The 26,424-nt window shown below is 39.4% G+C and overlaps 1 protein-coding gene across 2 annotated transcripts; it reads left to right on the top strand.

Annotated features, from left to right (window-relative positions):
* Positions 1-3,139: 3,139 nt before the first annotated feature.
* On the top strand, positions 3,140-26,400 carry LOC132395346 (14-3-3 protein beta/alpha-1). Of its 2 annotated transcripts, none has more exons than XM_059971832.1 (6): positions 3,140-3,305; positions 3,878-4,215; positions 17,840-17,963; positions 24,461-24,624; positions 24,706-24,801; positions 25,461-26,400. In XM_059971832.1, the coding sequence occupies exons 2-6, from the start codon at positions 3,922-3,924 to the stop codon at positions 25,518-25,520; spliced, it is 738 nt and encodes a 245-aa protein (XP_059827815.1). In that variant the 5' UTR covers positions 3,140-3,305; positions 3,878-3,921; the 3' UTR covers positions 25,521-26,400. The 2 variants fall into 2 exon arrangements, with proteins under 2 accessions (XP_059827815.1, XP_059827805.1); XM_059971822.1 differs by having other exon boundaries at positions 3,142-3,309.
* The last annotated feature ends 24 nt before the right edge of the window (positions 26,401-26,424 follow it).

Raw genomic sequence — 26,424 nt, 5'->3', positions numbered from 1 at the left:
AACAGCTACAAATTTTTAAAATCAATGCCGGAAACACCATGCTGTATAATTCTGAAAATAGGATTAGCATGGATCATAAACACAAGAGATTCTGCAGATGCTGGAAATCAGAGTAACACACGTAAAATGGTGGAGGAACTCTGCACCTCTGCAAGGTGGCATCTCTGGAGAGGAATAAAGGAAGTTCTATGGAAAGGAATGAGTCCGGATGAAGGACCTCTGCCGGAAACTTCCACCCTTTATTCCTTTCTGTGGACGCTGCCTGACCTGCTGAGTTCCTCCAGCATTTTGAACGTGTTACCCAGCATTGATTATTAGCTGGTAAGTGGCATGGATGTAGCAGGCTGAAGGAGTTATTTTCGTGATGTGTGACTCTACAATTCCACAATTAATGACATCCCAGTATGAATGGAGAGTTTAAAAGATTTTGAACATGAAAAATGTAAATTTGGAAGGTAAATTTTTAAACTGGGCTCAGATTTAAATGTTCTGCAGGTGAAAGAGGAAATAATTGAACTAGCTGAGGTGAACAGAAAGGAGTGGAAAATGGCGGGATTGGGGGCATGTAGAAGGAGGATAAGACTGGGAATAATAATTGTACTAACCTACAGCAGGTTAATACTGTGATGACTACACATACACACACAAAATGGCAGAGGAACTCAGAAGATCAGGCAGCATCTATGGAGAGGAATAACCTATCAACATTTCAGACCAAGACCTTTTAAAGACATTTTCAGGCCTCATTCTGTGTGTTTCAAGACCATGACCCAGGGTAAAATATGACCATTCTTCTTTCAGCTATGCACAACTCAATACTTTTTTTTCTGATCCCATGTCTTATAGGAGAATGGGTTTGAGGGGGGATAATAAATCAGCCATGATGGAATGGGCAGCAGATATGATGGGCCAAATGGCCCAATTCTGCTATGTCTTATGGTCTGGATTGCATCTTTCATTGCAGGAGAGAGCTAATGGTGGAAAAGCTGAAAAAAAAAATCCATCCCAAGCAACATCAAGAAAGGGGTGCAACTTCTTTGAGCAAAATTGATCTTTGAAATAAGCCTCAGAAATATTTTTTTGTGAAGATTTATTTCATTCAATTAGACCTATTGCACGGGAACAGTCTGCCATAAAGGTGACTGTAGTTGAACAGTAATTGAAATGCTTGCTGTCGACTGGCGCTCTCTTCTCAGTACTACCATCAGAGAGGAGGTACAGGGGCCTGAAAACACACACTCGACATTTTAGGAATGCTATTATACCGTTAACATAACACTTTACAATGCCAGAGACCCGGATTCATTTCCCGTCACCGTCTGTAAGGAATTTGTACATTCTCCCCGTGATTGCATGGGCTTTGGTCAGAGGCTCAGGATTCTTTCCACACCCCAGAGGCGTATGGGTTAGCTGGTTAGGTGGTCACTTGGTTGTATTTGGACACAGGTACTGTTACTGAATAAAAAATAAAAATAAAAAAGCTTCTTCCATCCTGCCACCACAACAAATCAACACATGAACACTACCTCACTATTTCTGCACTAATTATTTAATTATATATACAATTGTAACTTATAGTAAATGTTTATGTATTCCACTATACTGCTGGCACAAAATGACACGTTTCACAACATACAGGTTTAACGTCAGTGAAATTAAACCTGATTCTGAAAAGCAAAATTATTGAAATAAAAACAGAGACTGCCAGAAATACTCAGTGGGCCAGGCAGTGTCCATGGAGTGAGGATTTTTGTTTTCATTGCAATCAAAAACACTTTATTTTTCATGTACACATTTTAGATATTCTCAGGTCGTGAAATGCAATAAGTAAATTACAACACCTTTTTTTCTGATCATGTGAATTCATATGCTCAAAGGATTACTGGAAAAAAAGGATTTTTTCATATATTAAAAAAAGTTGGGCAGGTTCAAAGTTCAATGAAAATTTTATTATCAAAGTACATATATGTCACCAAATACTCCCATGAAATTAATTTTCTTGCAGGCATTCACAGTAGAACAAAGACATACTATAGAACCAATGAAAAACTACACACAAAAACTGCAATACAGAAAGAAACAAGTAATAATAAATAAATACATGAATTATACTGAAATCTTGAGTTGTAGAGGGCATCAAACTGAATGTAAAGGTTGTGTTCAGTGATTAGTTCAGTGTGGTGAATGAAGATGTCTACCTGGTTCAGGTCTCATGTCCCGATTAAGGGTCTCAGCCTAACTATTGGTTCCTCTTCATAGATGCTGCCTTACCTGCATTTTGTGTGTGTTTCTCTGGACTTCCAGCATCTGCAGAATCTCTTGTGCTTGTAAATTAAAGATGATTTTTTTTTGCTAAATTTTTTACATTAAATGAGGCAGCCAAATAATAGTTAATTCTTTCTAGAAAGTTTGACAAACAAAATTGTGAATATTGTAAAACCATCGGTGGAATACCAGAATGAGCTACGAATGCTGATACACAATTCTTTAAGGCAGCATTGCAGATGGGAAAATCAATTTTAAGCTTACAGTTGTCATTTTGGGCTTTGCATAGAGGTATTCTTTTGACATCAGCACCAGAGGGACTACATAATTCCTTGATATATTGCGTTTGATTCTGCAGGAAGCCTAAATTGCTTAGCAGATTGCAATAATTGTGGTGCAGTGGAAAGGTTAACGTTTTCAGTAATCTTCCCATTCCCCTCCCTGCTTTCCAAGTGCATTGTTAGCTTTGAGCTTTAATAAGGCTGCTGCTGGGTGTGTTAAGTGCCCTCATTACCCCCTTGCTGGATTTCTACACACGTGTAGCATTGCGCAAAAACGCAATACTCCTAGCAACTCTTCCAAGGCGCGAACGCACCCAGGATAGAGGCACCATATATATATATTATTATTTCTTTTCTTCTGCATTAATTTAATTGAGGAAGGGATGCATTTGAGAAGCGGGGGGTCGGGGAGAAACAGGGGTGTGGGAAAGAGCGCCTTTCGTTTTATAACACGGGAGATAATCGATTTTGTACGTCAATCATGCCGCCGTTGCCCGGGCAGCAGCTTGACGTCATTTCACCCTGCACCTCATTGGAGGAAACCCCGTGCGGCGGAGAGCCGCTCAAGGATCAGCTGAGGGAGGAAAAGGCTCCGTCTCCCCTCCCCCTCCCCCCTCATCTCCGCGGCAGCGCCATCACCTCCCCCACCCACCGAGAGCGAGCAGGCGAGCGAGCGAGCGAGCGTCAAGTGAGGCGAATCGCGGCGGTTCCTCCTCACTCGCTGAGCGCCAGAGTCACCGTCAGGGCTCAACTCGGACAGTAGGTAAAAGAAAAGGCGGCCGCCTCCTTCCTCTCTCCCCCCCCCTCAGCTCCCTTTCACCCCACCCCGCTTCCCCCTTAGCCCTTCATTCATTCATCGACCCAGGAGGACGAAGTACATCGGGGGGGGGGGGGGGAGAACAAGAATAAAAAAAATAGATGGGGTGGGTGGCGGTCGACGGGGGCACCGGGGCTGGGGTGGGGTGCTCCTTGTCGCCACCCCGGCCGAGGGCGGCTTGCAAAGGCCCCGCTGCGCCGCCGGGGAACCCTCGCCCATTTGCCCCCGCCACCCGGAATGGCAGTGCGGCTCGTTTTTTTCTCTCTCTCCCTTCACTGAGATCCTTCTCGCTTCGGAGAAAAAGGGCGTTTTCCCGGGGAAAGGGTCGCAATTTCTTTCATTGTTAAGGGTGGGGAGTTGGCGAGCCTTGTTCTCCGTCCCGTCCTTTCTTTCCCCCCCTCGGTCTCACTAACAATGGGTGGGGAAGGGATTTATCTCGTCGCTTTTTTTTTTAAAAAAAAACTATAATTCCTCCCTCCATTTTCTTTTCTCCACACACCGACCGACCCCGCAGAGTGCGAGAGCGATCGGCTTCCCTCCCCCCTCTTCCCATCCGCCATGGACAAGAACGAGCTGGTGCAGAAGGCCAAGCTGGCCGAGCAGGCCGAGCGCTACGATGACATGGCGACCTCGATGAAAGCCGTGACCGAGCAGGGCCTGGAGCTCTCCAACGAGGAGCGCAACTTGCTCTCGGTCGCCTACAAGAACGTGGTGGGGGCCCGCCGCTCCTCCTGGAGGGTCATCTCCAGCATCGAGCAGAAAACCGAGAGCAACGAGAAGAAGCAGCAGATGGCCCGGGAGTACCGGGAGAAGATCGAGGCCGAGCTGCGGGACATCTGCAACGATGTGTTGGTGAGGAGGGCAAGGCAGGGTGGATGTCGTCCGTGCTCGGCTATTAATGGTCCTTCTATATTTTTTTAAAAAATTAACACCTCCAGTTTAACAAGGGAGCGGGCGAGTGAGCTCGGTTATTTTCCCAAGTCATTACCTCATCTGTTTAAAAAAACGTGTAAGGCAGGGTAGGTCGCCATTTACAATCGAGAAACCTGTATTCCTTATACATATTTCTGAGCAATGTTTCACTTTGTATAAATCTCGCATTCGAAGTCGTTGAACTCGATAAAGGCAGTATTACTACGGTTTGCAGATGTTTTCGTCTGGCAGTATTACAATCGGTTGTTTTTTTTAAAATCATTTTCTCCTCCGTCTTGTCTCGTTTCCCTTTCTGTAAATGGAGGAAATCTGTGGTTGTTCAGTCTACTCCTCACCTCCGGTTGGAGGGGTGGTGGTTTGAGATGTTACAATCCATATTACCAAGGAGCCGTAGCATTTACTTGTCACCGCTTTGACCTTGTTTCTCATGAATCTGAATTTTAAATCTGTCCATAAAGAAATCTTATATTGGAATCGGTTGTAACGGACTCTTTTTGTGGAGAGGGAATAGTGGGCAGTGTCGGATTAGGTGAAGGAAACGCAGCCAGATTTTTGGGCGTTGCCAGTGGAGGCCTTCCTCTCAACGCCTCCCGGCAATGTTTTGCAGTATTGTCTAATTCAAAATTTAAAGTATACAGTATAATGATTTAAAATTTCTTAACGTGTTATTCCCCCCCCCACAGAAGTCGTTATTTAATCGTCTTTGATAATTCACATGCAAATGAAGCTCCTTGTTTAACTTTACTGTTTTATTGCAACTAGGCTTGGCTTTTATTGGGCGTGCCTTTGAAGGCTGCTGATAACGCTTTACTTTAGGTGACACGGCTGTAGAGAGGCTAGTCACTGAAGGATTATTGCAAATCGGGCGCGGGTGCTGGTGTGTAGACCTGCTAAAGGGTGGGGAGAGGTGAGGTTGCAGACGTCCTATTTATTTTTGGATTCAGGTGAACTTTTCCTGGTAGGATTTTTTTTGTTGCAGTGGAGGAGGGTTGAAAGTGATTCTTGCACCATGAGGTCATTTACTGCTTCTGCAGTGATCTTGCTTTCATGTAAAACGGATTGGTAGGTACATTTTTTATCTCCAGCATGTTGAAAGTGAACAATATTGGAGCCTTATTGGTTTATCTTTCCCTTCTCCATCTCCCTTTTATTATCCAACTCCAGAAAATTCTGCCTGCAGTGTACACTTGTTTTGTATAGATTAATTTGGTTTTAATCAAATAAAATGGGTCTTTTAATAGTAACTTGCCTGAGTGTAATATAAGGAAGGCTTCTAGCTTTTATTTCTCAGATTTTTTCCAAGTGTTAAAATTTGAGGCCTGGTTTCTTCAACCTGTGACAGAATGGACAGCTCCAACCACACTTCCCATTCACTGAGTTTTAAAAGGCTTGGTATGACATCAAGAGGCATGAACTTCAGCTGCCCTTCTCAAATGTTTGGGAGTTGCTTTGAATTATATTTGTAGATCTAAACAATTTCTGTCTCTCTAGCATATTTGCTCATGATTTTATTACTGGTGGTTCTTGTATGTCACATTCTGACTAACACCACAGCAAATTACTAATGCATGTAAGTGGGGGGAGAAGCTGATCCTTGGTTTTGGGGGGGGGGAGAATTGAACTTTAAATGTGGAAAAATGCATGAAAATATTAAATGTCATTTTAACTGTATCAGGCTTCAATTTAGCTGCATTTCTTGGATAATTTGAAAAAAAATGTCTAATCCAGGAAAGAACTCACTTGCGTTCATGAAGTGACATCACTTCATATTTGGTTTTAGTTGTCAACTCTATTGGAGGTGGTGTAAGCATTGTTGGAAAAACAGATTTGTGCAAACCAAAATTGCATCAAAGTAGAAATTGGAGATTGAGGACTGAGTTACTTTATTTGATCATTTCCAATGGTTTCCAGTATTAGGAGCATTTGTTTTACATGATATTTATATTCATTTAATTTGTTTATAGGAATAGTTGGTACAATGACTTTAATTGTAGGTGTAGTATTTTAAGTTTTGGTAATGACATTGTAGTTCTGTGTATGCTTTGTGTTGAGTTTCTGGTAATGTGATAATTTTTAACAGCTTAATTTTAAATTTGGAAAAATGCACTTCCATAAGCGAGTCACCTCAATGTTTATAACAAATACTAGCCCATAGTTTTGTTTCCACAGATGCTGGTTGATCCTCTGAATACTTCCATTGACATTTTGTTTCAGACATGCAGTGTGGGCAAGCAGGATTACTTCTATAAAAGCTGTTGAAATACTCAATGGCCTAACTTCATTTTTCCTGACTTTTTTTATTTGTTACAGATTTCCAGCATCTACAGTTCTTGTTTGCCATAATTCTACAGTGTGTTCTGGGCCATTACTTTGCATAAAAGCTACGGAGTGGTTACCTGCCAAATGAAGCTGCCTAGATCATTCCCTACCCAACCCATTTAAAACAATTCATAGTGATTACAATGAGGATGAGTTGTCAAATGCAACAATACCTTGAGCTTCACTGCATTCTTACCCAATCTCTGAAACAATTTGCATTTGTGTTCTCAACATGATAAATGCTCCATAGCATTTTATGACATTGTTTTCAAACAGAATTTGATGTCCAGTTATTTGGGATAATCCCAAGATGCATCTTGAGGAAAGCAGGCCACGTTTCTGGGCTAAACATGTGAAGACATGGCTGGCAAAAGTAGAATAAAGAAATTCACAAATGACAAACATAGAAGTACTAGAATATTTGGGGACTATAGCCATTGAAAGATTTTAAATAAGTGCAATCTTTAAAATCTGGACTTTAACCAGCCTTGCTCACAATGCAATGTGAGTCCTTAAATGGGTTTGGTAGCTGACTAGAAATTAAAGACTGCAAATTAGGGTACAGGCCAGATCAATGAATACCTACAGGTATCAGTGGCAGGATTGAGATTTGTGATAGGTGAGCTATAAATAATAGTCTCCTAGAGATGTATCTGCATTGCCTCGGGTGCTGTTGTTTAATTTGTTTGGTTCTGCCTAAGACAGCATGCCATTGGTAAGTAGGAACACAGTTCATGGTGGACTTTGAAATCTTTAGTCATGTAATTAGAAAAAAATTGCCTACAACTTGATGTCAGCCATTCATGGCAAATCTGTAGGAATGGATAGGTCTAAAAAAGTGATGGGGAAATTCAGTGTTGGGAAATGTGGATTTGGTATTCAGGAGGTAGATAGTAGATGGGACATTGGGCTGCCTGTAAACAGATCTGAGTGAAGTCCTTGTGGCTTTTTTGGCTATGGCAGGATAGATAAGAATGAGATTCTATATTCCATTTGGATAATGGGAACCTGTTGCATCTGCTTAACACTTGGCTGGTCTATGCGTTGAAGTCGTATATCAAAAATAGGAATTATTTCCTGTATAAAGTACATCCTTTCTGTTCATGCCAGTGCTATGATTTAGTAAGGCTCGTTAGAACAGGACACTATTTGCAAAGAGTCAGCACAACCCAGACAATGTTGAGGGTTTGATTTCATTGATATGCTATGAGACCCCAGAAATTGTCACTAATCAGTCAAGTCCCATAGGCAAGTACATTACAAAATTGAAAATTTATTTAAAAATGAAGAAATCTTTGGTAGGATTGTTTAAAGGCAAGAGAAAATCAAGTGGCGAAGAGTTATGTATCGTTAAAATCTAATGCATTTTGGATTGAAATAAGTTGTCTGGTTTTTGGGTGTGCTATTTTTGAGATCTGCCAGGAGATACCCTGAAATGAGGGTAACTATTGGTCTCTATTGATGGTAGATAATCTATGCTGCTGGAAATGGACAAAGTTAGAAGCCAGTGTAAATAGCCATTATTAAAGGGCAGAATGTAACATGTTGCTTGATTTGGTGTGTTATCTTGCAATTATATAGATTGCCAATTTGGGAATTGGTCTACAGTTGGGTTGGCTGAAGATGAAAGTTTTTTTTTGATCATTTTGCTAGTTTGTTGAGGTTGGATATTAGGCAAATTTCTAGAATTACAGTTGGTCCTCTATATCCGTGGATTCAACCAACCGTGGAGCAGGAATACTGTATTCGGAAAAAAATTACAAGAAGTTCTCTCTTCAGTGCTTGTCGTTTGAGCATTCTGCGTCTCGTGTTTAGCTTGGTTGCTACTTTTGTCGTGTGCACCCTTTTTCTGTGGAAAAAATGGCTCCTAAAAAGCAATTAAGTGGTCAAAGCAAATCCTCAAAGGCTAAGAGGGAGCATAAAGTGTTACTTCTCGCCGAGAAAATAAAATTCTTAGATCTTTTGAAATGTCGCTTGGCGAAGTGGTCCGTAAGGTCGGTAAGAATGAATGGAACTTTCGGACAATAAAGCAGAAAGAAGTTGAAATTTGTTCGCTACTTGTGTTGTGAGTGAGAGGAAGGAGTTTAAGGCTAGTAAGGGATCACTGGCTAGCTGCGTATAGTGCTACAGCCTCAGAACTTAAAGATCATGGGAGAATTGGCATCAGTGTTCCCAGCAGTGCTACAATGGCTGCGTCTGTACTGAACAACTACAGACTTTTTTCTTGTCATTATTCCCTAAGCAATACAGTATAACAACTATTTACATTGTATTAGTTATTATAAGTAATCTCGAGATTTAAAGTATATGGGAGGATGTGGGTAGGTTATATGCAAATACTACGCCATTTTATATAAGGGGCTTGAGCATCCGCGGGGGGTGCAAATACGGAGGGCCATGTCATATTAGAATGACATGGCCATGACAAATGTTAGTTGACACCCTATGCAAGATACTTGAAACAAAAGCTGGAAAAACTCAGCAGTTAAAGGCATCTGTAGAATAAGTGAACCTTTCATGTTTATGACCTTTCATTAGAACTAATGAAAGTAAAGACTTTAAATACCAATTTGTTCCATCATTTTTTTCAGATTTCTGCTTTTTTAGATCAGTTTTTGTTTCCAAGAGGGCTTGAAGTGGAATCTGAGGGTCTTTTGGTTAATTGTAGAAAGATATTGGATGTGTAAAGTGTAAAGATTTGTATGAATTGTCAAAGACTAAGGATAAAGGGAAACAGTTTACAAGCAAAAGTTTAGACTGCATTTTGGGAATGTGCTCAAAGAAAACAGGCTTATAATCAAAGTGCAAACTTTTCAATAGGAGATGGGACACTGGACAATGTTATCAAAGCGTTTGAGTTGAAAAAATTTGGGTATCGGAAATTGGCAAAGTCAAATACTTTTGTATTAAGTTCTATATCCCTGTCTGCCATAGAATTTGATAAATCAAAGTAAAGAAGTTTGATGTAAATGAGGGAAGAGGTTGCCTTAAATTGAGTATGATCTTGAATTACCCTGATTCATGGAGCATTTGTAGTGTTTAGGTAAAACTTTAATTAAATGCAAGAGCAGTGCTGCAATGTCGACTTCTGTTTTTTGCTAGAGGTGTTAGATCAAGGCATTGTATACAATTTGGAAGTAAATTATATGGATGTGCAACAAAACTTTTACCTCACATCTTACAATCCAACATGTCTTATCACATATTTCAGAGTAAGCATCTGAACAGTTTTTAATAAAAAAAAACATTTGGTTATTCAGTGCCTTTCAAGTTCAGCATGTGCTGGTGTATTTTATATCAAATCCTGGCCAGTATTTAGCCCTTGCAGATCATAAACAGATAGCTAATTGTGTGGAATGTTGTGTCCTATATTATGTCTAGATGTATTTATATGTCTAGATGTATAACTGTTCCAAAGTACTGTAGAGGAGTCATCAACAGAACTTGAGCTGAGCCTTTTAAGGATATCTTGAACAGATGGAGAAGCTTGGTCAGTAGTCATTTTAAAGCATTTCCCAAAGGGGGAAGATGTAAATTAAAAAATCAGTGTTTAAGGAGCTGCAAAGCAGACTGATGGAGCAACCAAAATCAGGGAATGGTAGATGTGGTAATGATAGTCCTCTGCAGTAAAACAGAATAAGGATGAGGGCTTCAAAACTTTTGTTTGAGGTACATTGAATATCAATGATAGGTAAAAGTGAAATGGAGAGATGTTCACGTGTGTATTAGAATGATCAGTGATTAGGTTTATGTGGAATGTTTTCAGTAGATGGAAGGTAGGATTGATCTATCACTACAACCAATACTTACAATATAATGACATATTTTCTGTTTGCACAGATGATAGATGCCAGTTTGTGATTTTGAACAATTTGGTTCATCCAGAAATTGCCAGATAATTTCTGGCTGTTGAATGCAAATTATAGTAAAGACAAAAGGCAATGACTGTACTTGGAGGCTGAGCATCATTTATCAGTTATTTGGAGGAAATCTCTGAATATTAGAATATTAGCTAATATTAACCGTAGCAATTTAGGATCAAAATAATGGTGCTGTTAATGTTCAGAAATGGTCACATTATTTATGGACTTTGAGCATAGGCAGATATTTAGAAATATGCAGAGATGTACCAAAGCACAGATTTTATACTTGGAGTGTAATAGCAAATGACTTGGGTACCATAGGCTGGAGATGGTAAGATAACTGGTGGTAAAACCTTTCTGGTAATTAAAATCTTGAAGGAGTCCAAAAATAGCTTCCTGTACTTTGGTATTTGGGTTTCTTTGATAGAAGACACAAGGCTATGAGATTGGAGAAGAGGGCAAAGTGAGTTGAGATGAAGGTTAGAACCACTGAGGCCAATTTGTATTTAAGCAAAAACATATTGGAAGCTGTAGTATCCATAGGAAGCACAAAGTACACTACAGATGTTGTGGTCAAATCAACACGTACAAACAAGCTGGATGAGCTCAGCAGGTCGGGCAGCATCCATTGGAATGAGCAGTCAATGTTTTGGGTCGAGACCCTTCATCGGGTCTGAAGGAGGGGGCAGGGGCCCTATAAAGAAGGTGGGGGGAGGGTGGATGGTGCCAGATGAAAAACCAATCAGGAAAGATCAAGGGGTGGGGGAGGGGAAGCAGGGTGAGGATAGGCCGGAGCGGTGAATTTCTTGTAAGAAGGTAACTGCTAGAAGAACTTAGCAGCTCAAGCAGCATTTATTGCAGAGAATAAGCAATTAGAATTTGGGGCCGAGAACCTTCCATCAGGACTAGAGAGGAAGGTGAGAGAAGCCAGAATAAGAAGGTAGGGGAAGGAATTTATACAAGATGGCAAGTGATGAAACCAGATTAGGTGAATGGGGAAGATGGTTATGAAGTAAGATGCTAGGAGGTGATGTGTGGAAGAGGTAAAGGTCTTAAGGAATCTGAAAAGAGAGGACAGTGGACAATGAAAGAAAAGGGAGGAGGAGGATATGATAAGGTGAGAAGTGTAAGAAGGGGAGACAATTGGAATGGTAAGGGAGGAGAAATTGTCGAAAGTAATTTCATCAGGTTAGATTGAATTCTCTAACTTGTAATTTCCCCTGCCCCCTCCCCTTCTTTCCATTTTCCATTCTGTCTCCACACTTGTACTTTCTCCTCCTGTCTATCACATCCCTCTTGTGCCTCCTTCCCTTCCACAATGCTGTTAAGAACAGGGTTCCAGGATTTTGACCCAGTGAAAGAATGTGAATATTTCCAAGTCAATGCTATGTGGTTTGTCCTTTTCCTTGATGCCTTTGTCATTCTAGTTGATAAGATGTGGGTTTGGTAGGTGCTGTCTAAGAGACTTGAGTTGCTGGACTGTATCTTACAAACAGAGGAAAGTGCTGCTATTGTGCAACAGTGCTGGGGTCTGTGTCCCATTATGTGTAACCCAGTTAACCATTTGATTGTTGGAAATATTATTTGACCCTATCAGTACATTATCAGAAACAATGTGCAAAGTTCATTGTACAATGTAGGTACAGTAAATCCACATTCTATTCCATGTGCGTAAAAGGTCAGAGTAGTGATGCATGCATGGACCTGAGAAAGATGGGGGACATCTTATAGATTTATTCAGGAATTGGACAGAGTCTATAGAAAGGAGGGAAGCAGTGAGATTATGGACCCTAAACAGATTACAGGGGAGACAATGTTTGCAGTCTTGAGGTGTTGAACTCTGGGAGGACCAACCAGGATAGGTCTTACATAGTGAGCAAGTAGGGCACTGAAGAGTGTGGTAGATCAGAAGGATCTGGGTATAGGGATCCATGGTTACTGAAACAAGCATGATTGGTAGATAAAGAGTAAGGAAAGCTTTTGGCATATTGGCTTTCATAAATCAATGTAATGAGTACAGGAGTTGGAATGTTGAAATGGTATTGGATGTTGGAGATCCCTAATTTGGAGTATTGTATGTAGTTTTATTCAACTACTGCAGGAAAGATGTAAAGATTGAGTGCAGAGAAAATTTACAAAGATGTTGCCAGGTCTTGACCTGAAAGGTTGGTTAGGTTAGGACTTGTACGCTAGAAGGAATATCGTGTGGGGATTTGATAGAAGTATACAAAATTCAGAGGTGCACAGACAAGCAGGCTTTTCCCACCGAGGTTGGGTGAGACTACAACTAGAGATTATGGGTTAAGGGTGAGATGTTTAAGGACAACATGAGCGGCAAGTTCTTTACTTGGAGTGGCATGAATATAGAACAAGCTGCTAGTGCAAGTGATGGATGTAGGTTCAACTTCAGCATTTAAGAGAAATTTGGATTGATGGGAAGGTTATGGAGAGCAATGGTCCAGGTGCAGTTTGATGAGACTGGGCAGATTCATGGTTCAAGACTGACTAGATGGGATAAGCAGTTTTCCACCTGCTACACATTTGCCTATTCTTCTAATCTGTCTTTCAGCAGACTCCCTGCTTCCTCATCCCTACCTACCCCTCCACCTATCTTTTTCATCTGTAAACCTAGCCTTGAAGCCATCAGATTATTAGCATAATGTGAAAAGTAGCAGATGCAACACCAACCCCTGCAAAACATCACTACTTGCCAGGAACCAAGCAGGAAAAGGTCTCTTTATTCCCACAGTCAGCCAATCTCTGTTCATGCTAGTATCTTCAATGTAATACCAGTTAACAGACCACTTAATTTCTGTAATAGTGATTAGTCAAAGCAGAATTACAGTCGGCCCTCCTTATCCGTGGATTCCACATGCACGGATTCAACCAACCACGGATCCGGAAAACCCGGAAGTTCTCTCTCCAGCACTTGTTGCTTGAGCATGTATAGACTATTTTTTCTTGTCATTATTCCCTAAACAATACAGTATAACAACTGTTTACATAGCATTTACATTGTATTAGGTATTATAAGTAATCTAGAAATGACTTAAAAGTACTGGCAGTCCTCAGGTTATGAATGAGTTCAGAACGGGTACATCCGGTATTATTTAGCGTCAGTCAATTGTTTTTCTTACTATATAATACACATTTTACCTTTCTATGCGTAAAATACACTTAAGAAACATAGTATTTCAATAATTAACTGCATTGCTTAATAATAATTGTAGCTTTCATCAGGGCAGGGCCTTTCACATTCTCCATTAAAATTGTTCCGATCATTGACTGTAGCCTAACACTTTTCCAATGACCGATGGCATTTCACCTCTTTCCAATCGCTTTATTACTTCCACCTTATTTTCAATCGCGATCGTGATTATTTTCGTGAACAGACACTACTGATTCAGAGCTGCGCTGCTAGGTCCTAATATCCACTGCACTGAGACATGTTAAATAAGGGACTTGAGCATCCGCAAAGTTTGGTATCAGTGGGGGGTACCGGAACCAATCCCCGGCAGATAAGGAGGGTCAACTGTACTGCTGAATAACATTGGGATTTTTTTTTTGTTACGCAGGACACATCCATAGTCTTGTTCTTGTCTCAATTCTTTAGGTATCCTTGACCTTTGTTTTTATTAATATTTGAGGATGGAAGAATCAGGGTCGTATGTTGCACATTTAAATAAAAATGTAGTTTGCAATCGCTGACTACTCTCCATCTGCATTAAACTTAAAACGGTCATTAGGAGTAACCATTATTTTTCATTGTTAAACTTGACTCAGATACCCCAAGTGAAATAAAACTAAAACTCTGGTACTTTTTATTTCTCAAATATTTAAACAAGTACAAATCTATGTTAGTCTAAAACTGGACTGGTTTACAGTCCTGTGTCTGTAGGCAACTTTTTGATGCCTTTCTGTTGTCTGCAGTGTTAACTTGAGTCTTTGGTCATACCTTCTTCAGATGAGATCCCAATGATCTAGAAATCTGAAACCCTACCCTCTATGCCACTCCCTCAGCCATTCATTCATCTGTACTGTCATTCTATTTCTGCCCTGAATATTATATGGTATTGCACTGTGCAGTACAGAATTTCATTTGCTGAGAAGCAATGAATGATATTGAGCATTCTTGCTTCTGACTTTAATGGATGGGTGGAGGGGAGGAGGTCGTTGATGGTATTGTCTTCGTTTGGGTGCTTGTACTCCAATAACTGGGCAGTGAAGGTTTAGCTTCCTGAGTGTATAATGGATTTTGAGGTCCTGATAATGAAAATCACCATGAAATTTCCCAATCATTCACCCTTTTTTGTAATTGCCTATATTTGTAATTTCAATTCATAATATAATTAGAATAATTAATGCCAGGATTAAGGAAGATCCACAAATCAAACAGGTCATCAGTAATAGGTAATTCAAATAACTTCTAGTGAAACCGGAGAAAATTGCATAGTAAGTATTCAAGGATGCTGTTGAATATTTTCTTAGCAATTTCAGAGCCCCAAACTACATGCAGCTGGTTGACAACATGCTTCAAGCATACAAAACTATAATGATTAATTTTCTGCATTCCCATTTAGACCTCTTATGCAAATCTTGGCACTGTCAATAATGAGCATGGTGAAAGGTTTTGCCAAGACGTTGCGGTCATGGAGAAACGGTATCAGGGCAACTAGAATCTATCAGTGCTGGATGATTATTGTTAGGCACTTAAGTTAGAAGCCTTGGGCACTGAATACAAATGAAATTCAACGAAACATTTTTAGCTTAGTTGAAATATTGCAAGGTATATGCAATTAAATACATTATATTCAAAAATTAATTTCTTTATTTGGCCGAATTCTTGTGAAGCAAGTAATCTGAAATTATGGACAGCTTCAACTAGTCTATCATAAACAAAAAAAGATTTTAAGCAAACAACACTTGAAAAAAAATTTGTGCAGTGTAATCACAGCCATCTCCTTTTGTTTGAGTTGCAAGACAGAAGCAGAATTAGACCATTTGGCTGATCAAGTCTGCTGTGCCATTCGATCATGTCTGATACATTTTTCCATTGCAATCCCATTCTGCCTCCTTCCTGTTGCCTTTGAAGCCCTTGCTAATCAAGAACTTAACAGCCTGTGCTTTAAATGTGCCTAATGACTTGTTCTCTACTACCATCTATCAAAGTATTCCAGATTCACCACCTGTCCAATGCAATTCCACATCTCTTTTCTAAGGGTTGGTCTTCTGTTCTGAGGCTTTGCGCGCCCCCCCCCCCCATCCTTGACTTTCTCACTTTTGGAATCTGGGCCTTAGAATTTGTGATAGGCTTCAATCGGATCTCTTCCCCTTCTCTCCCCCCCCTCCATTCTTCTAAACTCCAGTGAGTATAGGCCCAGAGCCATCAAATAAATGGTCCTTGTACATTAACCTTACTGGGATTATTCTAGGAAACCTCTGGACCCACTCCAATGTCAGCACATCCTTTCTTAAATGAGGCCCAGAACTGCTCACAGTACACCAGATGTGGTCTGACCAATGTCTTGGAAAGCCTCAGCATTGCATTATTTTATATTCTAGCACTCTGGGGACGAATATGACCAGTGCACTTGTCTTCCTTGCTGTCAATGCAGCCTTCAAGTTGACCTTTAGAGAATCTAGTAAGAGGAATCCTGAATCCCCTTTCACCTGAAGTTGCTTCCTGTTTAGAACAGGGGTTCCCAAACCTGGGATCCATGGACCCCTCTGTTAATGGCAAGGGTCCATGGCATAAAATAGGTGAGAAACCATGGTTTAGAAATTATGCTTTTATTTTTTTTTACCAAAGTGGATGTCCAGAAACTTTTCTACACTGTATTCCATCTGCCACTCTTTTGCCTATTCTCCTGATCTATGGCCTTCTGCAGACTCACTGCTTCGACACCATCTGCCTATCTTTGCATTATCTGCAGACTTGGCCATAAAATCATCAATTCTGCCACCAAAATCAATCATGTGTAATATGAAAAGTTGGAGACCCAACACCAACCTCTGTGGAACACCACTAGTCACCTGCAGTCAACCAGATTATGCCCCCTTTTTCCCTCACTCTGCTTTCACCCTCTTGTTTAGTAGTCTCGCATGTGGCACCTTGCCAAAGACTTTCTGAAAATACATGTAAACAACATCCACTAACTCTCATTTGACCTTCTTGTTGCTTATTTCCTCCAAAGAATTCCGACAGATTTGTCAGGCAAGATTTCCCCTTACTGACTTCAGCTTGTAAGTCCAACTTCTGGATTCCGTTCTGATTGGTTATGTCCATTGATCTCACATTATCAGACATGTGGATAGTCATTATTGACCTCTGGAGCTCTGATTTCTGGTGAAACTTAACTGAACATTGGTCAGCAAATTGTGAAGAGTTGCTGCTATGTGGTCATCTTGACTCAGACAGGTGCTAGCTGGCCAAATTGGATTCCTCCCCCCCCCCCCCCCCCCCCAGATGGGATGTGCATGGCTAACTTTACATACTTGTGTTAGAGCAACTTAGGATGGTTTCTTCTAGTGTGCAAGTCTTCAGTACTAGAACTTAAGGTATATTATCTGATCCCATATTCTTTGTGTTGTTGTTGGTCATTGATGAGGTGGAGTGTGTTAAATTAACTGAAGATGGCTTCTATTATGTGGACTTTGAGAGAGTGCTAACGTGGTCATCTTTCTGGCTGAATAAAGAGCAAAGTAAGGTGAATGGTGTTAAATCTTGTGTTCAATACAGTTCCAGTACCATTGGGTGCATAAGGTCACAACCTTTGCTTTCCAAAATTATGCTAATATAGCTCTGCAATGTCGTTTGGCTGTTCATGCTGCTTAATATATCTAGCCCATTATGTCACCTGTATATCTGTTTATAGTATGAAGTACAATTTGTTAGTAAGCATTCCTCACTAATGAAATGTGACATACAAATTGTCAAATGAAGAACACGATCTTTATGTAACATTATTGAACAATTAAGAATGGTTGTCCAGCAGTCGAGTAATTTGTGATGAGCTTGGATATAGTTATATAAAACCAACAAGTTGGGTGCTCGAAATGTGAGATTATTGTGACGAATACCTGTGGTACTGGACTTGAGCTTCTTAAAGCAAAAGTGAGCATTACCTCATGGCACTGTAGTGCTGTTTCTGGTATGCTAATACTTCCTTTTGTGTGCACAAGAAATGCATCTGCACTATAATCCAATACTTCTATGTTGTAAGAAAGTGCTTTATTGAGCTTGAATGTTCTAATTTCATGTTTGAATTCTGTGTAATGTGGAATGTATGTGAATCTAAAATTTTGAGATATGAAAAAGTAGGGCTGTGCTTTTAATCTTTGTCTTTACTTCAATTTAACAGGGTCTTCTTGATAAATACTTGATTGCCAATGCTAGTTCTCCAGAGAGCAGAGTTTTCTATTTGAAAATGAAGGGAGATTACTATCGTTACTTAGCTGAAGTGGCTTCTGGTGATGACAAGAAAGGTATGTTGAAATGTGAAATATTGGGATGAGTTACTAAAAGCAGAAGTTTATGCATGAGAATTGCAATTTCAATGTATCAGCTAATATTTAGACAATATTCTATATAATAGATTCGTCTTAAGTTGTTTTGAATATGTAGTAAATCTATTGAAACTAATGACAGATTCTACATATTTCATAAGTGGGTCTGTGGTTCATTTCCATGTACTGGTTAACCCAAATGTAAATTATTCATGTATCCAAAACCCAATGAAAGTTCTGGTTTTTGAGCAACAGTTCTGTAAAATGGGGCTTGGTATCTTAAGGGTTGTCACTGAGTTTAGTTTGCAGTCAGTTCTGATCATTGATGTTGGCAGTGTGGGGAGAGGAGAGCAAGTGTAGACCACTTGGCCTGCGGTATGCCCATGGCTTATTGGTCCTAAATCATGGCCCTCTTGTGTCAGCTCCACATCCTTCAGTTCCCTGGTCTTTTTAAGGGGGGGGGGGGGGGGAATGTCTACTTTAAATCCGTTCAGTGAACCAGTTAATCTCTTGATTTCAAATCCTACAATGCAGCTGAAGAATTTGGGTTCCAGTAGTTAAAGAAATGTGAAGTTTTTAAGGAAGGGCTAATCTTGGAAATGGTGATGTGAAATATACTGTTTTGTTAAATCCTAATTAGGTACTAGTGTTTGTCCGGCCCATGTGACTGCAGGTTCACCAGAGTGGTTGATTCTTTATTCTTCCCAAACTGAGGCAGTCAAGGGTGGGTAATAAATGCTAAAATTGCTATTGAGATTCACATTCCAGCAAACTTTTTGATCATTTCACTCAGGCTGAATGAAAATTCTGGATTACTACCTAAAATTTTGTACTTGACTTCCATAAATATTTCCCCAAATCAAATCCAGTGCAATAAATCCAACTAGCTTCTGAATTGTTTCTCTTGATGTAACGCAATTCCAGTGGGAATTTCAGATGTAGGCAGACCACTGAAAATGTCCCAAATTTAATATGGATAGTCTACACCTGGCTTATTTTTGTGAAAAGGTACTATTTTATTGGGGCGAATGTTATGGCAGTGGTCTGTGGTTAACCATGGCAGGAGCCCCAGTAGCTATTTTTTTGGGAGCATGTGCAACAGGAGTAGCAGTATAATGAGGGAGATATTTGCTAATTTGGATTTGAGCTTTTAAAAGTCTTCAAATTTTAGGTAGTGATAGTTCTGCAGTTAAGAAATTGACACAACTGAAGGATCACTTTTGCCATTTATTGCTTCAACCAAAAATGTCTGCTTTCAATTTTCCAATCAATTAGCTTATGTGTTGGGTAAAATTAAAGAGGAGAAAGTTTTATATTCAGTGGCATGGGAGTTGACTTGTATTTTAATGTCAAACTAATGGACAACCCTGCAGTTTCGTATTAATGTTTTGGGACCATACACTTGATCTGGGATGGATCTAATGAGACTGCATTTATTACAACTATTGTAAGGTTTTGATCTATAGTTGGAAAGTTGGGGGGCAAACTCAAGTTCCACTTGTGACTAGAATGTAGTTGATGTCCAGGTAGCTTGATCAATGTTTCTTTAGTTCTGGCAGTATAGTTGGAAAAAACAACTTTTGGAAGATTGATTCCTGCTACATTTTATGTTGACTAAAATATTTTAAAGATTTAGTATGTTTCTTTTTTCTGGTATGGGAATATTGGATAGGAATGAAACTGAGTTTATTTTCCTTCGAGCCAAAAGAGCTGTATTGAATAGGATCAATGACTTTGTGATAGCTGTTTCTCTTCTTGGTAATCTGAGATCCATGTATCTTCAATCTAGACTATCAGAGATACTTGCACAAGTATGCCGAGGTTACAGCACTTTATTTAATTCACATGTTTAAATAAAATTACAATTTTGGGTTCAGTTATTCCATATTAGATTCTATGAAACATTGAAAGATTACATCAATAAAAATATTTGCCCAATAAGAATGAGGGGTTGTTCTAGCAATCTTCAACCTAATGCCATAAACACTGAATTCTCCAATTTCATGTAACCCGTGCCATTCTGTTCCTTTCTCCCTCTGATCCACTGATCCCCTCACACCCACTTCTTTACAAAACCCTTCTCAGCCTCCTGTAGCCTAGTTTACTCCCCTCCACAATCCTTTTGCCTGTTGCCCTCACACACAACCCACCAGATCCCCTCCTTGCCCCTCCCCTCTGTTTGCATTTTCCATCCTTCACTTGTCTGGTTTAACTCATCACCTTCCTTATAAATTCAGTATTATGTGACCCTTTATCTCCACTTATCACCTCCCAACCTCTGACCATTTCCATATTTTCCTATCACCCATCCTCCTGCCTCTTTATACTGGCTCTTTTGCCTTTATACTCAGTTTTGATGCAAGGTCTTGACCTAAAATGTCTCACCTGCTGACTTCCTCAAAAAACCTTTGCTGCTAATAACCATTGTAGTTTTGTTCTTTTCACTGTCATTTAGCTTTATGCATTGAGAACAAGTTTTCAACTGCTGTAACATCCTTTAATATTTGAATTTCAGGCCAAAACCATACGCATGGTGAGGAACTATTCACTAAACTACACTTTGTCACTTTATTCTAAATTAAACTTAAAAGTATATAGCATCCTTCTAGATTTTATGCATTGTATTGAGGTTGGTTATTTGTCCATGCTCTTACTGGCCAAACAGGCTACATGAACTAATTTTCCTTTTTGGCCTTGGTCTTTGCCATGTGCTGAGGATTCCGACCTTGTACACTTCTGTAGCCATCCAATTGCCTATACATAATGTTATTACCTTAAATCTACACATTCATGTCTGCTGTGGTAAACAGATCCTTTCCAGGCTCCTCAATTGTCAGTTGTTTTAAATCTGAACTTGAACTTCCAAGTTAAGAAACACACCAAGTCTGTCTATCCTCATCAGCAACATACTCAAGTTCCGAAAGACTACAATAAAGACTCCTGAAACTACTCAGCCATTATGAATATCAGGGCTGGTCTTTGTCTCTATCCTACGATATTCAATATAAATTTATTTTCAAAATCTATTCAAATCTACATCCAAGATCCATCTGTCTGAAATGTATTTGACAGAAGAGTCCTACAGCTCTGTGGGTACATAACTCCAGGTGAGAACCCTGTTCTGGCTCTCACTGCCCCAATTAGGGACAGAATCATCCTAGCATCTAGTGTGTTGAGCCCTCGAAGAATATTATTTTTAAGAGATCAAAAATCCATTCATTATGAATGACAGGGAAATGCTTAATCATCCCTTCTGTAATGTGACCATAATAATATACCTCTTGAGGACCACTGATCACTCTGCCATGACTTCCTTTCCTTCACTGTCCCAGACCTAACCTTAAGGCATATATCTCCTTTGCTACCCTACTTAACTACCCACCCTGCTGCCTTTTGCAAATGCATTTTTATAATCCTTTTGATTCCTGTTCCATAATCTTGCAGTTGTTGCTTGATTTGACTTCCCCAGGTACATTAACGGAATTCATGCCATATAAATAAGGTAATCACCTTTCTGCTGACATAATCCTTTTCATAACTTGTGCAACCTTAGGCTTTCTTCCTTCTGTTCATTAACTGCACATTTCTCATTGTATACCTTGAGAATAAGAGTCTTATCACTACTACAATATACCTTTGCAAATGGTCTTACACCTTTTGTCATAGCCATTTAGTATCAATCTCATTTTGCCTTTTAGTTTGTCTGCCAATTGGGATTTTAATTGAGATTCTATAGCTTTATTGCTGCAGCAGGAAGTGGGGCATTAGTGATTGCAATGCAGGAGTGCATACCTGAGCCACCAGCTGATGATGTTTTTGATGGCTTGCTGTGCGTTGGTTGTCGCGTTATTGGCTGGAGGTAAAAATTCCTGAATATACATTGACAGTCAGGCTTTGTGTGTGTGGGGGGGGGTGGGGGAATGTACTTGGTCATTTGCTTAAAGTCTTGCATCTTTGTTCACCTGGGATTGCTGGGACTACCCCATCTGTGCGCTCATTTGCCTGCATTAGAATTTGGATCCTTCAGTGTCTTGCCTATTTATGTGTCTAGATGCCTGTTACATGTACATAATTCCACCACCACCTCTGGCATCGTTCACCAGATATCGACAGCTGTTTACAAATCCCAAAGGGGCCTCAAGGGTTTTGTTTGCTAGGCAATGGAACTTGTATTCTCTGAATCCATCAAGAATCATTTTACAGCATCTTGTTTGGAAAATGTTTACCATGACCCTAGTTGTCCGTAAAGTTAAGGCAATTTAGAGTCATTACAGTTTGGACACATCAGTGAAATGTTACAGGATCTTTTAAAAGGCTGAGTTATGTAATATAGAACTAGTTAAAAAGGTGGAATTGGTGTCACTCTGATAAATCACTAAGTAAATAAGTTAGAAAGGTGCCTTCTAAATCAGAATTGCTTGTGGCAATGTTCCAAGGACACGTGAAGTTTATCACCAGTGTTTTAGCTGCAGTTCAACACATTAAGCTTTGTGTTTACAGATGCAGGAGATGTGGTTAATGTGACAGCCAAGCTGAAAACACTGTCAATTTGGAGCCTCCATTGCTTTTCAAAGTTGGGAAAGAGCCATATGTGTCACAGCTTCTTTGTAATCATGCAGCATGGAAGAGAACTTAGTTATAAAGGTTTTAATTAAGTTACCATTTTAAAAACATGAAGCATAATTGTCAGTGGTGACCAAGTACTCATCTGTATTAATCTCATTTACCTCCACATTCCATAGCCTTCCATGCCTTGGCAATTCAGACACTCATCTAGATAGTTACATGTTGAGTTTCTGCCGTCACCTTTTTTTTTTGGTAGAGTCATAAGTTTGTACAGGGCAGTCTCTTATGACCCACTACATCTCTATGATTTACCCCATCCATGCTAATCTCATTTGCCTGCATTGGAATTGGGATCCTTCAGTGTCTTGCCTATTTAAGTGTCTTAATTGCCTGTTAAACATAATATGATTTCAGCACCTCTGGCTTCATTCACCAGATAACAACAGCTGCTTTCAAAAAATAAACCTCCCTCTATAGACGTCCTTTAAATTCCATTACATTCTGAATTCCAGCCTGCTTCATTGAACAGAATCTTCCTTGTATCCCGTTTAAACATCTTGCCTGTTGCTTCAAACATACACCCAAGGGTTTATAGAAGAAGCTGCTTTCAGATCGCTGTAGGGTGGACTTTTTGATGCCTACCTTGTCTACCATGCCCCTCAAATTTGTTTACTTCTGTCAGGTCACCCCTCCAACCTTTTCTGCACCCTCTCCAGAGCAATCATTTCACTTTTGTAGTGGTGACCAAAATTAAACACAGTATTCCTGCTGTGACCTTGCTGCCTCTTTTCTTTCCTTTCTGCTCTTGTATTCCATAACCTTGCTAAGTAAGACCAGCATTCTTTATGCTTTGTCACCCTATCTACCTCTGCTGCCACTTTCAGGAATCTTTGGACTTGTACACTTGTACTCCCTAAAGATCTAATATTCACTATATTGGTATTCCCTCTGTTAATTTGCAAAAATGCATCATTTTGCACCTAAAATTAAATTTCATCTACTGTTACTTCACTTGGTTTGCTAGCTAATCAATCTTTCTGTAATCTGAGACCATCCTCACTATCAATGCCCATTTTTGTCATCTGCAAAATGTTTAATCATGCCTCCTATATTAACTTGTGTCATTAATGTATGTAAGTAACAGTAAGCCTCCCAGTTCTTATTCCTGTGGTGTGCTAGTTACAGTCACAAAAGCATACCACTGTCTCCTACAAACCCAGACACTTAACATTTTGCAGTAGTCTTCCATCTGGGACATGGTTAAAAATTCATGCAAATAACATCAAACTGCTCTGACCTTTATCCTTGTTTATCTTTGAAAAAGCTCATCACAATAGCAGTTTGTATTATCCCAAAGCTTATTTGTAGAAAAGTGAATTTGAAATATGATTGGTGGGGTTTTGCACATGTCATCGGCTCAAATTCAGTTGAATTTGAAAAATGCTTATTGCAATGCATTTGGCATTGGGGTACTGGAGTTAATTCTCTGAATGGGAAGTTTGGTAAGGCGAGGGATGGTATATTTTAGACATTGTGATTAGGTGACTGGCTGCACGCCTGGAGTTGGTGTTCCATCTTTCAATATTACCCCTTGCATACAGTGTAACTGTATATATCTGGTACTGACTTAATATTCTGTGAAATGTGCAATGACATTTCTAAAACACCAGTTGGAGTGACCTTCATAATTTGTAATGTGCTGGTTGAATTCTTTCTTATCCATTGCTTTCTATTTTTTTTATGTAGAATAATGCATTCAGTAGGATACAACCTAATAGGTTTAAAACTATTGAATTAACTGTTGATTTTAAATTCCAATTATATTACATTTTGTGCATTAATTTGGGCTACTGTATGTAGCTGCATGCTTTAAAATGAATGCCATATATTGAGCTATGATTCTGTTTTAGCCACAGTCAATCATTCACAAGAAGCCTACCAAGAAGCGTTTGACATCAGTAAAAAAGAGATGCAGCCAACACACCCTATCCGCCTAGGACTGGCCCTTAATTTTTCAGTGTTTTACTATGAAATTCTCAACTCTCCAGAACAAGCTTGCGCTCTTGCAAAGGCTGTAAGTACAGACAAAATTAGCTTGAGTGGAATAGTTTTTTAGCTGGTTATCACATTTAACTATATTTTCTCATTCTTAAAGGCATTTGATGAAGCAATTGCAGAGCTTGATACACTGAATGAAGATTCCTACAAAGACAGCACATTAATAATGCAGTTATTGCGAGATAACTTGACAGTAAGTACTTAAGCACTTAATGTAATGTGAAAAATCAAAGTCCTTTATCCAAGGGTACTAAGTAGTATGAACCAGGTGAAAACCTCAGTTTTTCAATAAATTATTAGAATTCGTACATTATTTAAACACGTGCAAGGATTTGAATTACCAATTCAAGCCATTCTGATATATTTGGTTTGTTGTAAAAGTAGCAACAATTTATGACATATAGATTAAGGTGATTCGTTAAAGCCAGTTGCTTTCATTTTCTGCTTCAGCTGTCTTCTTTAAATCGTATCTTATTTCTTTACCTCTATATAGTAGCTTGCTTTGTTGCCTGTCTTTAAAACTAAATGGTTTGCTGCAGTGTAAGCATTCTTGCAAGTCTAAAAAGGAAGTTTGATATTTCTTTCATTCTAATTTTTTCCTGTTCTGTGCAAGCAGTTTGTGAGTGACCTTTTAAATCACCATGATTGTAAACTTCCAAATAAAATAAATCTAAGGTTTTGCAATCTGAATGAGGGGGCACTGAATACTTGATGTTATTCCAAGATAGTGGCCCTGGAGGAGAGGTATACATTGCATTGTAACTTAACTTTCCCTATATTGTACAGCATAGCTTGTTATCTGGTATGTCTGTTGTTGATACCAAGACACTAATTGGAATTTTATCTTTCTAGTTGTGGACTTCAGACAACCAGGGGGAAGAAGCTGATGCTGGCGAGGGAGGAGAGAATTAAACTTCCACCGCCTTGTTCTGTCTGCCTCATTCCTGAATCTTCACCATCAAGACTATTTGTAATCTTTGCTGTCCCACTAGTTTCTATTTTAGGTCTTTGGAGAGCTTCTGTCACTTTTGTTGGGTCTCTGTGTTTCCCATGTGGTTTGTGTTTGATAGGGGAGAAGAGCCAATTCATATTGGGGACTCTTGTACTGTATGTTTCAGATGGCCAATGTAAATTCAGGGTGTGGAATTTTTATACAAGTTTTAAATGTTTGGTTAGTACTCTTTGTAGCTGTGGTTTCCACAAAGCTAATGTCAATTGTTTCCTGTACTAGCAAAGAAGGATGCCCATAACTTAGTGTCTGTATTGGGGAAATGGCAGATTCAGTACGAGTCGTGCAATTTCTAGAGAGTTGCTAATATGTAGATCAAAACCTGCACCATCTATTACGTGTCTCAGGATTTTTGGGATAGGGCAGAGGAGGATTAACATTCCATGAGTTGCAATATTCATCATTGCTCATGTCTTCATTTTGCTACACATGACATCTGAACATTTTATTTGTATTTAAAAGAAATTATTGTCAACGTAAGAACAAATGTACAAGCAAACATGCAGTAAAAATGAACGCTTACCTTTGATAATGTATGTTTTAAGAGGTAAAGACCTTCCCATGTGTTTATCTGGTAACTTCCTTTTTTAGTTTTTGCTTTGTGGTCTTGATTGCCTAACACGCATGTGGCTGTGAAATAGTTAACAGGGAAGTAATGAGATATATTGCTGTATGGCTAGCTGCATTCATGTCTTCTGGACTTTTCATAAGAACACAAGCATAACTGTTATCAAGAAAATGTGTAAAGTTGATGTAAGTGGAATAAAATGTTTTATGAATGGATTTTTTAAAAATTTCAATTTGATT

This window comes from Hypanus sabinus, chromosome 1, assembly GCF_030144855.1.
Source record: "Hypanus sabinus isolate sHypSab1 chromosome 1, sHypSab1.hap1, whole genome shotgun sequence".
Taxonomy (NCBI): domain Eukaryota; kingdom Metazoa; phylum Chordata; class Chondrichthyes; order Myliobatiformes; family Dasyatidae; genus Hypanus; species Hypanus sabinus.
The sequence above is the reverse complement of the archived record's forward strand: the minus strand, read 5'-3'. Positions and strand labels throughout refer to the sequence as shown.

What these genes read in the sequence shown, in the direction of transcription:
- LOC132395346 (XM_059971832.1), top strand. Translation starts at nt 3,922, where the DNA reads ATGGACAAGAACGAGCTGGTGCAGAAGGCCAAGCTGGCCGAGCAGGCC. An exon ending in CTTGCGCTCTTGCAAAGGCT is followed by an intron (nt 24,625 to 24,705) that starts GTAAGTACAGAC and finishes TCATTCTTAAAG; the next exon opens with GCATTTGATGAAGCAATTGC. An exon ending in TATTGCGAGATAACTTGACA is followed by an intron (nt 24,802 to 25,460) that starts GTAAGTACTTAA and finishes TTATCTTTCTAG; the next exon opens with TTGTGGACTTCAGACAACCA.